Source organism: Schistocerca serialis, chromosome 2 (assembly GCF_023864345.2).
Source record: "Schistocerca serialis cubense isolate TAMUIC-IGC-003099 chromosome 2, iqSchSeri2.2, whole genome shotgun sequence".
In the NCBI taxonomy this organism is placed as follows: Eukaryota; Metazoa; Arthropoda; class Insecta; order Orthoptera; family Acrididae; genus Schistocerca; species Schistocerca serialis.
In genome coordinates, this window is record NC_064639.1 from 419,544,112 (window position 1) to 419,561,129 (window position 17,018).

The 17,018-nt window shown below is 38.8% G+C and overlaps 1 protein-coding gene across 1 annotated transcript in view; it reads right to left on the minus strand.

The window, feature by feature from the left end:
- Positions 1–17,018, minus strand: part of LOC126457273 (general transcription factor 3C polypeptide 1) — a 368,859-nt gene that overhangs the window by 165,583 nt on the left and 186,258 nt on the right. The window contains exon 16 of the mRNA XM_050093437.1: positions 10,043–10,214. Coding sequence (XP_049949394.1) covers positions 10,043–10,214 — 172 coding nt within the window. The remainder of the gene's footprint in view (positions 1–10,042; positions 10,215–17,018) is intronic.

Genomic DNA, 17,018 nt, shown 5'->3' on the forward strand with positions numbered 1-17,018 from the left:
TTTTAATAGCAAGTGCAGTAAGTGTTATAAATAACAGCATCTGCTGTCAGTGCACAATTCAATTTTGATACCAGTCAGCTGTGGAACTGACAATTTTTGTCCCAGCCACCAATTTTGTAATGATGAACTAGCTGTGTATATTGGCATATGCTTCATTTTATGATTTCCAAAAACCATTACCATAAGGATTGATCCAAGACTTAATTAAAGAGAAAAAAGATAGGCAGTTTTCTAAAGTAGGTTACTCAAACAAAATACTGATCAGATTATTCAGATTTTCTAAATAATTAACAAGAGCTCTGAATTTGTTTTCAGAATTCTGTACAGCAATATATGTATTTAGATGCCAATACAACAAATGGTGGAATGAGAGAAAAAAATAATCTTATAGATACTCAGAATGGAATTGTCAATACAAATGCCATTTAAAAAATCTGGGTTGCTGATGTAATTAAAACAATCATTGAAACACAGAAGCTGTAGATGCACATGTGCACAGTTATTTTGGTACTCAAATAGCAAAACTTGTTGACTACTTTTCAAATCTCATCTCTTAATTTATCAGCATCACCTGATTTATTTCAACTGCATTCCACTAATCTTGTTTTACTTTTCTTGATATTTGCCTTATAATCTCATTTCATGACACTATCTATTCCATTCAACTGCTTTTGCAAGTCCTTTGGCATCTCCGGCAGAATTACAATATCACTGGCACAACTCAAAGTTTTTATTCCTTCTGCTTGAACTTTGAGTCCCTTTCCTCATTTCTCCTTGGTTTCCTTTACTACTTGCTGAATGTACAGATTCAACAACATCAGGGAGAGACTACAACACTGTCTCACTTCCTTCTCAACAGCTACTTCCCTTCATGCCCTTTGACTCTTCTTACTGCAGTCAGGCATCTGTATAAATTGTAGATAACTTTTCACTCCCTGTGTTTTACCTCCATTACTTTCAGAAATCCAAACAGCATATTCCATTGATAGTGTCAAAAGATTTTACTAAAGATACAAATGCTACAAACTTACATTTGACTTTCAAAAATTTTTCTTCTAAGGTAAGTTACAAGGCCAATTTGGCCTTGTGTGTTCCTACACTTCTCCAGAATGCAAACTAGTCTTCTCTCACATCAATTTCTACAGTTTTTCATTTATTCTGTAAATAATTTGTGTCAATATTTCACAGTCTTGGCTCATTAAACTGATGTTTTACTTATATTCACACTTGCTAGCACCTGCCTGCTTTGGAATAGGAATTTTACATTCTTCTTGAAGAATACAGGTATTTAAACTGTCTCATACATCTTATATACAAGGGGGAACAGTTTTATCATGGCTGGCTCTCCCAAGGTTCACTATAATTTGATGGGTATGTTATCTATTCCAGGGGACTAATTTTAAGTTAGGACTTTCAGAGTTATGTCAAACTGTTCTAGAAGGATAATATCTATCTCTCCTTCATTTACTTTTCCTCCTAGTGTACTATTGTCCTCAAGTCTCTTTCTCTTACACAGATCTTCTAAATATTTCTTCCACCTTTCAGGCTTTCCTTCTTTGTTTAGTATGGGTTTGCCATTGGAGCTATTGATATTCATGCAGGTACTTCTCTTTTCTCCAAAACTTTCCTAAGTGCTGTATCAATCTTTCCCATAGTCACTGACGCTTCTACAGCCTTTCATTTCTTTTCTAGCCAATGCTGTTTTGTCAGTTTGCACGTCCACTTGGTGTCTTTATACCCCTTTGCCTGCTTCATTTGCTGCACTTTTCATTTCTCCCTTTATCAATTAGGTTCATATCTCATAAGGATTTTTGCTGGGACTTGTATTTTTTCTTACTGATCCTCTACTGCCTTAATTATTTCATCTCTCAAGACTATCCCTTTATCTCCCTTACCTCTGTTTCAGTTAATACTTGGCTAATGCTCCCTTTGACACTCTCAGCAACCTCTGTTTCTGTCAACTTATTCAGGCACCATCTCCTTAATTTCCTACCTTTATGCTATTTCTTCTGGTTTAATTTGCAGTTCATAACCAATAAATTACGGTCAGGGTCCACATCCACCCCTGGAAATGTTTTGCAGTTTAAAGTCTTTGATTCAAAATCTCTTTTTCATCATTCTGTAACCTGCTCATTCTGTAACCTGAAGGGACTGGATAAAAATATTGAAACACCAAAAGCACAACACCATGCCTAATGTGGTGTAGGAACCCCCTTGTAATTCAAAACAGCTTCCAGTCATCTCAGGAAGGATAAATACAGGTCCTGTATGTTTTTCAAGGGAAACATATATCATTCTTCTGCAAAACTGTGGCACTTTCGAGTAACGATGATGGAGGTGACTAGCTATCACACACCTTTCTCTATAAAGTAGATCACAAAAACTAAATAATATTGAGATCTGGTGATTGTGGTGGCTAGGGGAGATGCCACATTTCATCCTTGTGCTCACAAAATCAGTCCCGGATGATGTAAGCCGTGTGAGCAGGGACCCTGTTGTCTTGGAACACACCATCACCATTGGAGAATAAACATTATGCCATGTGATGAGTCTGATCAGGCAAAATGGTCACACACTGCTACCTTGCAGAGTGACCCTTGGGCTCAGGGATTGTCACAATATGGTGCCCAAATCATCACTAAACCCACACCACATTTCACTCTTGGAATATAAACTTGATCAAAAGCTGGAATCAGTGTAAAATAAAACTCATCCAACTGAACAACCTTCCCTTAATGCAGCATAGTCCAGGTTTTATGGCTTCAGCACCACATTTTCCTGTATTTGGGCATTTGTATCATTGATGAGTGGTTTTGGAATTCCATTTCACCCTGCAGTTCCCTGCTTAAGAAGCTCCATTCCTGTTGTTTTGGTGTTAACAGAGTTCACATGTATGACATTCAGTTCTGCAGAGACTTTTGCAGCTGTTGTTCCTTTAATTTTTGTCTCAGTCCTCTTCAATGACCATCTGTCATGATCGCTTAACACCCACTCTTGGATGCACTGTGAATTAGTGGCTGATGTGGTATAAATCTTTGATACATCACTTTCTGAAGCACCAAGCATTTCAGCTCTCTTTGTTATGGAAGTATCCAACATGTGAATATTAAAAATTTGCCCATGTCTGAATTCACTTGACCCTGACAAAATGCACTCTCAGCTACCCGAAACACTGTTCTGACCATGACTGACACTTGCAACATAATGAGGACATTGCACAGGTGCCACTCATGGTCAAATACAACAGCACAACCAGTAGGCTTGGCTAGCACCTCATTTATGTTCAACTATGTATTTCTCATGGTATTTCCACATTTTTATCCAATCCCTGTAACTGAAACTGTACAATGTATCCATGTCTCCATCCAGTATACAACCTCCTTTCATGGTTTTTAAGCCTAGTGTTAGCAATAATTATATGCCTATTAGTTCCACAGGCGATGAAGATATTGAAACAACATATGATGAGATAAAAGAAACTATTCAAACAGTTAAGGAAGACTAAAATTTAATTGTGACGGGAATTGGAATTCAATAGTAGGAGAAAGACAAGAATGTAAAATAGTTGGAGAACTAGATCTGACTAAATATTTGTGTCAGATCTTGACAAGAGATCAAAGTGGTGCAGAGATTGGCATACTGGTTTAAATGTAAAACTGTGCAAAACTAAATGGTATCCTAGAACTACAACATCAATGAGTCACATCTGAAATCTGTCAGTGGTAATAAAAATACCTGGAGGGGAGGGGGCAACAGGGGGAACTTGCCTCATCCTGGGATCTAGAGTACAGAATTATTACTCATATATTGAGTGAATAACCAACAATTCTCCGGGAGATTACAAGTTTTTTGTTTCACCTATAAAATTTAGTTCTAATGGCGTGATATGCCTTGAAACTGAGCAACTCATTTATATAAAAAATAGCAGTTTTGGAGCTTTGCCCTAATAAGTGGTGCATTGAAAAGTATCTTTGTTTGACCATCAACTGCATGTTGGAATTAGCTGGAATATTAATGGAAAATACTGATGTGTGTGACAAAATACCAGACGTGATTAGCAGTTTAGAATGAAAACTACAGATTAAATCATGAACAGTTTTGGGTACATCTGGACCCTATTCTGTGAGCCACGATATTAAAAGTGGATAAACAGACTGAACAAAGGTTGGAATGCGAATTACTGATACCTGAAAAACCCACATAAAAAGCCATTTTTTTGTGGTGAGGACGCACTATCAGTTAACAAAGTATTAACACTAATTAGATCTCTGTCAAGAATCTCAACGAACAGTTACAAATATGTTACTCCATTTGATATCTTTGGGTATCAGTTGATGAAAAATGTGAAACTGGAGTTTCTCTCGGCATATAAAATATTCAAAATTTATGGGAATGCGGCTGGGTGATATCTTTGACAACAACTGACATTTTGACAATGGACACACCATCATTTACAAGGCACAAAAGCAATGAGAGAGTGTTGTTCAGGAAATTAAAAATCTTCGTGTGTGAGGCATATACCGAAAGACAAACACATACACACCATAAACGTTACTGCCACCACACAACTAAAGACAACCAGTGTCAGAAGCTGTCAATGGTGAATATTAATTAGCAGTGGGTGAGATAGCATTAACTCCGTCCTTCTGTTGTTTCTGCTGTTTCTGAATGCCAAGCAGAATTTCTTCATCTACATCTACGTGATTACTCTGCTATTCTCAATAAAGTCCCTGGCAGAGGGTTCAATGAACCACCTTCAAGTTGTCTCTCTACCGTTCCATTCTTGACTAGCACGCGGGAAAAACGAGCACTTAAATTTTTCTGTGCGAACCCTGATTTCTCTTATTTTATCGTGATGATCATTTCTCCCTATGTAGGTGGGTGCCAAAAGAATGTTCTCGCAATCAGAGGAGAAAACTGGTGATTGAAATTTCATGAGAAGATCCCACCACAATGAAAAAGCCGTTGTTTTAATGATTGCCACTCCAATTCATGTATCATGTCTGTGACACTATCTCCCCTATTTCGCAATAATATAAAACGAGCTGCCCTTCTTCATACTTTTTCAATGTCATCCCTCAGTCCCACCTGATGCGGATCCAACACCGCACAGCAATACTACAGAATAGGGCGGACAAGTGTGGTGTCAGCAGTCTCTTTAGTAGACCGGTTGCACCTTCTAAGTGTTTTGCCAATGAATCAGTCTTTGATTTGCTCTACCCACAATATTATTTATGTGATCGTTCCAATTTAAGTTATTTGTAATTGTAATCCCCAAGTATTTAGTTGAATTTACAGCCTTCAGATTTGTGTGACTTAATGTGTAATCGAAATTTAGCTGATTTCTTTTAGTACTCATGTGAATAACTTCACACTTTTCCTTATTCAGGGTCAATTACCACCTTTTGCACCATACAGATATCTTATCTATATCATTTTGCAAGTCATTTTGATCATCTGATGACTTTACAAGACGGTAAATGACAGCATCATCTGCAAACAATCTAAGACGGCTACTCAGATTGTCTCCTATGTTGTTAATACAGATCAGGAACAGTATAGGGCCTAGAACACTTCCTTGGGGAACGCCGGATATCACTTCTGTTTTACTCGATGACTTTCTGCCTATTACTACAAACTATGACCTTTCTTACAGGAAATCTCTAATCCAGTCGCACAACTGAGGCGATACTCCGTAGGCATGCAGTTTGGTTAGAAGACGCTTGCTAGGAATGGCATCGAAAGCCTTCTGGAAATCTGAAAATATGAAATCAATTTGACATCCTCTGTCGATAGCACTTATTACTTCATGAGTATAAAGAGCTAGTTGTGTTTCACAATAACGATATTTTCTGAAACTGTGCTGACTATGTGTCAATAAATAGGTTTCTTCAAGGTACTTCATAATGTTCGAATACAGTATATGTTCCAAAATGCTACTGCAAATCGACGTTAGTGATATAGGCCTGTAATTGAGCGGATTACTCCTACTTCCCTTTTTGGGTATTGGTGTGACTTGAGCAATTTTCCAGACTTAAGTTACGGATCTTTCTGTGAGCGAGTGGTTGTATATAATTGCTAAATATGGACCTATTTTATCAGCATACCCTGAGGGGGACCTGACTGGTATACAATCTGGACCAGAGGCCTTGCCTTTAATAAGTGATTTAAGCTGCTTCATTACTCTGAGGATATCTACTTCTATGTTTCTCATCTTGGCAGTTGTTCTTGATTGGAATTCAGGAATATTTACTTCATCTTCTTTGGTAAAGGAGTTTCAGAAAACCGTGTTTATTAACTCTGCTTTAATGGCACTGTCATCAGTGACTTCACCATTGTTATCCCGCAGTGAAGGTATTGATTGCGTCTTGCCACTGGTGTGCTTTATGTATGACCAGAATCTCTTTGGGTTTTCTGCCAGATTTCGAGACAGAATTTCGTTGTGGAAATTATTAAAAGCATCTCACATTGAAGTACACGCCATATTCTGAACTTCTGCAAAACTTTGTCAATCTTGGGGATTTTACGTTCTTTTAAATTTGGCATGCTTTTTTCATTGCTTCTGCAACAACGATCTGACCCGTTTTGTGTACCATGGGGGATCAGTACCATCACTTATTAATTTATGTGGTGTATATATATATCTCAATTGCTGTCGATACTATCTCTTTGAAAACATTCCACAACTTTTCTACAATTACAAGATCAGATCGAAAGGAGTGAAGACTGTCTCTTAAAAAGACATTAAGAGCACTTTAAATAGATATACTTTGCATTTCTTTTTCATGGTTGTAGGTGTTGCGGTATTCTGCCTAGCAGCAACTGCCTTGTGGTCACTAAACCCTGTATTCATCACAATACTCACTATTTGTCCAGGATTATTTGTTGCTGAAAGGTCAAGTATGCTTTCGCAACCATTTATGCTTTGAGTGGGCTCATGAACTAAGCGGTCAAAATAATTTTCTGAGAAGGCATTCAGTACAATTTTGGATGATGTTTTATGCCTGCCCCGTCTTTAAATGTATAATTTTTCCAGCATATCGAGGGTAGAGTCACCACCGACTATAATTGTATGAGCTGGGTACTTATTTGAAATGAGACTCAAGTTTTCTTTGAACAGTTCAGCAACTATATCTTCTGAGTTGGGGGGTCGGTAAAACGATCCAATTAATAGTTTAGTCCGATTGTCAGGTATAACCTCTACCCATATTATTTCACATGAACTATCTACTTCAATTTCGCTACAAGGCAAACTACCTCTGACAGCAATAAATACTCAACCACCAACTGTATTTAATCTATTCTGAACACTGTTACATCATTTGAAAAAAATTTCAGCTGAACTTATTTCCAGCTTTTGAACTTATTTCTGGCTTCCGCCAGCTCTCTGTACCTACAACTATCTGAGCTTCAGTGTTTTCTATTAGGGCTTGGAGCTCTGGTTCTTTCCCAACACAACTATGACAATTTACAACTACAATACCAATCATTTCTACAACTACCTTACTGTGTTTTACCTGCCCACTTTTAGACAGACGTCCCTTCTGTGGTTCCCTGAGACCCTCTAACCTAAAAAACCACACAGTCCCTTCCACGCAGTCCCCACTACCCGTGTAGCTGCCTCCTGTGTGTAGTGGACTCCGGACCTATTAAATGGAACCCGGAAACCCACCAACCGATGGTGCAAGTTAAGAAATCTGCAGCCTACATGGTCACAGAACCGCCTGAGCCTTTGATTCAGACCCTCCACTCGGCTCTGCACCAAAGGACCACAGTTTGTTCTATTGGCGATGATGCAGATGGTGAGCTCCGCCTTAAACTCGGAAGCAAGACTGGCAGTCTTTACGATATCCGCTAGCCGCCCGAAACCAGACAGAATCTGCTCCGAACCAAAGCGGCACATGTCATTGGTACCGACATGAGCCAGCACCTGCAGTTGGCTGCACCCTGTACTCTTCATGGCATCTGGAAGCACCCTTTCAACATCCGGAATGACTCCTCCCGGAATGCACATGGAGTGCACACTGGCTTCCTTCCCCTCCTTGGCAGCCATGTTCCTAAGGGACCCCATTATGCACCTAACTTTGGAGCTCCTAACTACCAGCAAACCCACCCTCTGTGATTGCCCAGACCTTGCAGGCCAAGAAGCTTCCTCTGGAACAGGGTGGACGACTGCATCAAGCTCAGAGACATCATCAGCCACAGATAACACCCAAAACCTGTTTGTCAAACGAACCAGGGAGGTCCTACAATCGGCCCCTCGGGAAGTTTTTCGCTGCCTGCCAGACTTTGGAATGGTCTCCCACTCGACCACGGGTGAGGGATCAACCGCAATGCAGGCAGTACCCAGGGTGGCCACAGCAGTGGACCAATCGGAGGACACGTGGTACGTGGTCGATGTCCCTTGCATCCCTGCATTCGATCCCCCAAGTGACGCCCCTTGGCAGCAGCCTCAAGCTGTGTGAAGGAAGCCAAAGCAGCCTGGAGCTGTGAGCGAAGGGTCGGCAACTCAGCTTGCATCTGTACACAACAATCACAGTTCCTATCCATTACTGCAGTCGCTTAAGCAAATATCTCATCTCTATTCATAGGGTCAGTTGCTAATTAAATCTCATTAGCTTTCTTAATGACACAGTCCCAATACGTGGGTCTTCAGACCAGAATCTTCATTTTGTCATATTCCTTAGGATGACTGGTGCCAAGACCAAGTTCTGTAGTAGCAGATTCGCTTGGCTCTTGGAAGCATGTGTGGCAGTTACATGCTATATAATGGTCCTGATGATCTGATCAATGTATGACATTTCACAACTACAATGGATACAGCAGATACCTGTCTTGCACAAACTCAATATCATCCTTTACAGACCCTAATCTTATAAAGTGGATGAAAAACATGTTTCACTTTTTTTTTTCTTCCAAAATGCTGTTAGAAATGCTACGTGCAAGGCAGAAAGGTTATGGACTTTGATGTCACCTCATTATTTTCATCTCTCACCTGTTTCACAATTTGTCAATGGCACAATGCTCATCTGATCTGTCTTTCACTGCAGCCATTCTGGCATAAGGTGACTTCGATTAGGACTAACTCAGCTAACGAGCTTTCAGTCTGGGATGATGTGGGCTCTTTGAACCAAGGTATTAAGTTGGATGGTGATAACTATTACCCTGAAGATAAAAATCAGTGTGAGTTGGCTTCCTAAAAACAGCATGTTCCAACACACTATCAACTTTTATCCTAACCACTACATTATCACTACAATTTTGTAGCAAGCATTTGAGTGGATTGAATCCAGAACTTCCAAACACCAATTAAATTCTTACTTCCAAGAGGTCAGACAAGATGAAAAAAACACATAGGCTTCAAAGCTGGTGACTCCAGGGCATGTTACACAAAATCATCCCTAAACAGACTGGCAATACTAGCTGACAAAGGACTCTCCATGGTAACTCCATCTGCCTGGTCATAGAACTGGTTATTGCATAAATAATGGTGCCACTACTGTTTACAGTGTGTGTGTATCAATGTTTTAAATTACATTAAACCATTAAGGCCAGAACTTTCAACAAAAATCAATATTCAAGTAGATGGGTTATGAGTTACCATATTCACAATGGAAGAATGTGTGGAACTACTGCAGTAAGTTTTTAAAGCTCTCAGGCAAATTAGAGTAACAGCAAACCTCAGGTATCAAAATCTGTGTGTATCAAACTAAAATTTCTCCAAATAATACACTAAAAAGCAATTAAAGCAATATATGGAACTGTGCAGTATGCTCTAGCTCTTTAAAGTGACAAAAGAATAGCAGTACAATAGATAATCATACAAAAAGTGGAGTTAAAGTACTCCTTGATGATTCTTCAAAGCAGTTATTTTCAACTCTTAAATATGCCATCATAACAAACAAAAATAACGATCGAAAACTTGTAAGGAGGGACATTGTTCTGTCACTTTCTCTCATTACCACTAGAGACAGTTGTAGCAATTGAATCATAAGCTTAATTTTGTTTATCATTAGAAAAATTGAAAAAACATGAAACATACGAGAAAAGGGCAGAATCCAGCCCTCCGGCGCCTCTTCTGTCACCTGGGACATCTCCTACATCCAGCAACTCAATTTCTTGAGGAGTAACTGGTTCCAGTGACTTCACCATGGCTGGCTTGTTGTGCAACATCTCCAGCACTATGTCTTTTCCTGCTACACACAGCCGCCCTCCTGCAGTAAAACGTTATATTAATACTACTCGTAAACCTTTAGAATAAATTAACTAACACAATGCATAAAAAACTGAAGCAGCTGATTTATAAAAGATTAAATAATGCCACTGTGGGTTCTGGAAATTGACCATTATCTGGAGAAACAAAGAAACATCTGAAGTAAAAGACGGGAGTAATCAGCTCCTTTACAATCTGTCCCTTCAGAAACAGGAGTGTGTTGCTTAACTTCATGTGAAGTAATTTGTTCTTAAGCTGTTAATAAAATGATGAGCCAGAGCTCATGCCCCCCCCCCCCCCCCCAACTGGTTTCTCTCTCCCCGTCTCTCTCTCTCTCTCTCTCTCTCTCTCTCTCTCTCTCTCTCTCTCTCTCTCTCACACACACACACACACACACACACACACAAACATATGCACACACCACCACAGAACTACACATTCAGAAATACTGCTGTGCAGTAGAAGAAGTAGACAAGTAGATAGAATTTCAATTTATGTTTGAAAGTAAATGTAATATGTATTAGATACTTCACATAACTTGGACTGTTAATGCTGAATCCTTACTATTTTCTATGTTCACTAAGGTAAAATGATAGATAGCTTCTATTACTATATTTATGAATATCACTGTTATTTTCAAACTGCGATTGTTATTGACAACAAATGATAAGGCAATAAACGTAATGTGAATCTGAATTGTTGTGCCTGCCCATGATTCAACATTTCCACTATATGGTGAGTAGCAACCTATCCTTTTCATAATATTGCCATCATTCCACCTTCGATTTTGCATTGCTTGATTTTACCTATACTAGACATTTGTGTGCAGTTAAAACTTTCCACCTCTACGAAGAGTTGCCTCAGGATATGATTTTATGAAACATTAGTTAATGAAAATTAGAAAGGTAAGTCAACTTTTTGACATTTTCATTCCCAAGCTCTGTTATTACCCATGATGCAAATGCTGCAGATCTTATAAGGTCCGTAACACATGACTTCCAGTTTAGGTTCTTCTTACTATTAAAGCTCAAGAATTAATAATGTTCTGTTTATGAACTGATTTTTCCTCATGCATTCTATTTAGCACTGTGGTCAGGTCTTGTGCACTACAGAACTGCATGTATTATGTTTCAGTTACGTTCACTGAAAGTCTATTTGCAGAGAATGAATTATAAAGACTCAAAGAAAAAAAAATACCACCATCAAAAAACAATTACTGTAGAGTAATGAAATTTTGGGAATACACTTGTCTAGGTAACATATTTAAGCAATTAACATTGATGGAATACACGTCAACATAACATGAAAGAAGCCTTGAAAATGTGTAATGCTGGTACATTAAGAACCAGTGTAGCTGGATGCAAGGATACAAACTAGCATGCATCGTATTGTACAGGTGCTGGATGTTTATGAGATGGAGTTCCATGCCTGAAGCACTTGGTCGGTCAATATAGGGACAGTTTAATGCTGTTTGTGGATGATAGTGGAGTTGGAGTTGTCATTTGATGATGGTCTGTAAGTGCTCGACTGCAGACAGATCAGCTGATTGAGGAGGCCAAGGCAACACATCAACAGTCTGTAGTGCATGTTGGGTTACATCAGTGGTATGTGGGTGATCATTATCCTATTGGAAAACACCCCCTGGAACGCTGTTCATGAATGGCAATGCAAGATTGAATCACCAGACTGACATACAGATTTTCACTCAAGGTGTATGCTCCTGCTGTCATATGAAATTTCACCCGAGACCATCAAGCACACAGAGACATTGGTTACAGGCCCTCAACTGGACTTCTGTTAACCAACAACACATGGCCATCACTGGACCGAGGTAGAACCAGCTTTCATCAGAAAACACAAGAGATCTCGACTCTGCCCCCACCCCCAAACGAGCTCTCGCTTGATTCCACTGAAGTTGTAAATGGCGGTGGTTGGGTGTCAGTAAAGGATTTGTAACAGTTCGTTGTGTTACTGTGGTTCCAACTGTTGCTCAAATTGTTGCTGCAGATGCAGTATGATGTGGCAGAGCCATACACCAAACAAAATGATCTTCCCTCTCGGTACCGTCACATGGGCATCCAGAGCCTGGTTTTCTTGCAACCATACATTCTTGTGACCACTGCTGCCGGCAATCATGTACAGAGGCTACATTCCTGCCACGTCTTTTTGCAATATCTCAGAAGGAACATCCAGCTTCTTGTAGCCCCATTACACGACCTTGCTGAAACTCAATGAGGTGTTGATAATGGCTCATTGTTGCCTCAAAGGCATTCTTGCCTATGATCAGCTCATCACATCCAATCTCAAATGTGACTAATGCTCACAACTGTTACAGCATGTATCTAAAGCAAACCTGATTTGCATCCTCACAGTGGCACAACTCTTACACGACTGGTGTGAAATTTAAATCAAACAATGGAAACTCCAGGTAGGAATATCAACAACATAGGAAAAGACAGATTCCTACTTACAGTAAAGAAGACACATTAAGTTGCAGACAGGCACAATTAAAACACATTTACAGAAAGCTTTTGGCCACAGTCTTCATCAGTAAAAGAGAGTCACACATCATTCACACACACAAGCAAGCACACCCCCCCCCCCCCACACACACACACACACACGGCTGCCCACTCCAGCATTTCGGCTCAAGATGCTGGAATAGGAAGTTGTGTGTGCATGAGGTGCGTTTGCTTGCGTGTGTGTGTGTGTTTTGTGGCCGAAAGCTTTATATGAGTGTCTTTTAACTGTGCATGTCTGCAATTTGGTGTGAAATTTAAACAGACACAATCTTTCACATGTAGAAACATGCCTATCAACTTTCGTTTATGTCGCACAATTCCTTTTCGGTGTTGTGACTTTTTTTCTGTCAGTTTAATTTTACAGAATATTTTTCTTTTACATATTCAAGTGGAGCCTCTCAATTAGGCTTGATAATAATTCTGGCATCTTTAGCAAAGAGAACTAATCCAGTTTCCTGGAAGGAAGAGAGGAAGTAATTAAGTAAGTTTAGGGTTTAAGATCACACTGACATTTTACTCTCCTCAAGTCAGTAGAACGGAAAGGAAAATTATGGTTTAATAGCATATGAATGAGGTCATTAGAGATGGAGCTCAAGCTCAGACTGTACAATGACAGAAACAAAATTAACCACGTCTTTTTCAAAGAAACTATCGTGTCATTTGCCTTCAGGGATACAAGGAAACCACGGAAAGCCTTATCTGGATGAGTGAATGGGGATATGAACTGCTGCCTCCTCAGACCAAAGTCCAGACTCTTACCACTGCACAATCTTGCTCAGTAACATGAATTCAGAGCTATCTCTACTTGTTCTAACCACTTCATCTAATTTTCGAATACAGTGTGTGGATTCCTTTTGTAATTCATAATTTTTTTTGCATATTTAGCACCTCATTTTACTGTTTTATGGGGAAAGCAGCTGTTAAAAATAATGAAATCTATCTACAAATATAGTAAATTTATGATTGACATAATAATATTATACATATTACTCCAATTAGCTTCCTATAATGTTCCCTCAAAAATGTAGTATGTTTCCACGATACCATTTCAAGGCGATCAAGTTACTTATGGATGGACAGTTGTGCACCATGGCCTCAAAGCCCATTTTCTTATATAACTGATGAGGTGTTCATCTAAAGGTATGCTGCCTATTAGTGTTTTGCTACCCTGTGCAATTCTAGTTGGGAAAAATCAACAACAGAATTCAAGATGTAAGCATTTAATAACATTCTGAAATTGTTTCTTGTATCAATATTAAAATCTTACATGGTAATCATTTGCTTTATTTTGTCCACTAGATGGCATCATAATGACTAAATTTTTTCTAAAATTAGTTAATGATTTTCCAGTGGGGACGTATATATTGTTATAATTAAAAGTGAGTTTATCAGTAGTAGCAATTCACATGCACAAACTTTCAACTGTTGGGATATCCAGAAACTATTGATTTCAATATATTTGACTGTGATGCCATTTTTAAAATAAAGGATAACTTTTCCTTTCTCCATAAACATGGTGCTACAAGTGTTTAGGTGGTGCTCAGACACAACCTATCAGATTTATCTTATCTTCCTAGTTCATACAAGCACGCAAAAAGTTCGCCAACTTGAATTTTATAATTGGTGGCAAAGACTACTCTTCAATTTTCACCTATAAATACAGCTAATCTACCTTTCCCCTTCCTGTTAAGGTTTGAGCCATGTATTGTGTGCTTTCACCTCCCAAAAGCAACGACTAGCTCAACACAGATGCAAGTTCCTCCCAAAGTCAGCAGCAACCAGCAGAGTTTCTGGTTAATTTTTCTGATGGATTTATTCATCAATGGTTGATAATGCCAATGCAGAACCTAAATGATAGTCACACTTATGTCTGAAGCTGCTGCATCTAGTTTACACAGGTTACTCAAGTTCCTGATCCTCTTCAAGCTGTTTGCTTTCACATATGAGAAAAATCACAAAAATATGATGTGTCTCTGATTGGTAATCCACAATGCTCAGCATGATGTTAATAAATCTGAATAGACGACATCCTTCTTTAACTTCTACAAATTTTCTTACCCTGATTTCATGGCACTTTTCTAAATCACACCTTCTTTGGGTTTGCCCAATTGCCCTACTTACTCCTGGTCATTATATTTCTTTTTATACCATACACAAGTACACACACTCACTTCCAATTTTAAAGGGTGCAGTATCACAAGGTGAGATGAAGGAAGCAGAATGGTCCTTGAGAAACAGATATAAAGGGTGAACCAAACTCCAACAACAATCTCTGAGAGGTGCTGGCAGGACCAAACCAAGAAAAAAAGTTTAGTAAACATGGGCTCTAAAATGCGTACCTTAAGAGCTATGAGCACTACTTCATCTAAGAGAAAGTAAAATAAATCTCTCCTACTGTTAGCTCTTTCCTTTCTGTATTTGGAGAGATGGTAGTATGGAGAGAGAGAGAGAGAGAGAGAGAGAGAGAGAGAGAGAGAGAGGATCAGTAAACATGGGCTCTAAAGTGCACACCTTCATAGCTATCAGCACTTGTTCATCTTTGCTACTGTGAAACGCATCTCTTGTACTGAACAATGCTTACAGATCCTAAGGTATGCATTTTAGAACCCATGTTTACTGGACTTTTTTTATTGTTTTGGTCCCAAAACATGGAAAGCAAATAGCTTGGAGTAGAAGAAATGTGTTTCACAGTACCGAAGATGAAAGAGATTTTATGGTATGCATTTCAGAGCTCAAGTTTGCAAGACTTTTTTTTTCCTTCGTTTTGATTCATATTATCATGTTTGAAAGTTTCTTGGTGGAGTTCTGGCTCGCACTGTATACACTGTGTGTGTGTCCCCTAAGAGCCTTCAGGTTCATTTCCTCTGGTGTTTTACTAGATATTTAGAATTTTGTTTTTGTAATGAGTAGTTATTAAATTGTTGTGAAGTAAAATTTTATGAGCCCATTCAAAAAACGGTCCTAAATTAGTCAATTGCAATATTTGGTTTAATGACATGTACTAATAGGGGGAGAAAAATTTGAATAATAACCAGAACCCTGTAACTGACTTTGTAGCACAGGGCATAACAGCAAGATATATTGCTGGCATAAGCCAGCACACAAAATGGTTATTTTCACAGCATATAACATAGATATTATAAGGTTATCAATACAAAAACTGAAACACAAGGCCATTCTGCGAAAAGTCTTGAAAGTGGTACTCTCCTGAACTGTATTAGTACTGTGACTTTTTCTTGGTAATTTTATAACTCAATAGGTAGTGAATAATAGATACTGAAATGTTAGTAAAAAATGGCCTATGCCTCATTGTCTACTAATGCTTGCACCAAAACTACTTAGTTTCTACTACAATACGAACTACACGTTATTATTTTGCTGACCCTTTTAATGTTTAAAGTTAATTGAATATTACACTAGACTAATTTGGAACCATCTATCCGCAGGACACATAACATTTGATTAAAAAAAAACAAAAAAAACAACAGTTTTGTTTGCAAAGGGAGAGAAAATAATGCTTTCCATTGACTTTCGGTGACATTTAAAACCTGTAGTAAGCAATATTTGTTTGTGCTGATGCATTTGCACATTACAACAATGAAATTGCAAACATCTACAAAATTACAGAGAGAATTTGCCTGAGGAATCTTGTTAATGTTGTTGTGGTCTTCAGTCCTGAGAATGGTTTGATGCAGCTTTCCATGCTATTCTATCCTGTGCAAGCTTCTTCATCTCCCAGTACCTACTGCAACCTACATCCTTCTGAATCTGCTTAGTGCATTCATCTCTTGGTCTCCCTCTACGATTTTTACCCTCCACTGCCCTCCAATACTAAACTGGTCATCCCTTAATGCCTCAGAAGATGTCCTACCAACCAATCCCTCCTTCTAGTCAAGTTGTGCCACAAACTCCTCTTCTCCCCAATTCTGTTCAATAACTCCTCATTAGTTATGTGATCTACCCACCTAATCTTCAACATTCTTCTGTAGCACCACATTTCGAAAGCTTCTATTCTCTTCCTGTCCAAACTATTTATCGTCCATGTTTCACTTCTACACATGGCTACACTCCATACAAATATTTCAGAAATGACTTCCTGACACTTCAATCTATACTTGATGTTAACAAATTTCTCTTCTTCAGGAATGCTTTCCCTGCCATTGCCAGTCTACATTTTATATCCTCTCTACTTTGACCATCATCAGTTATTTTGCTCCTCAAATAGCAAAACTCCTTTACTACTTTAAGTGTCTCATTGCCTAATCTAATTCCCTCAGCATCAC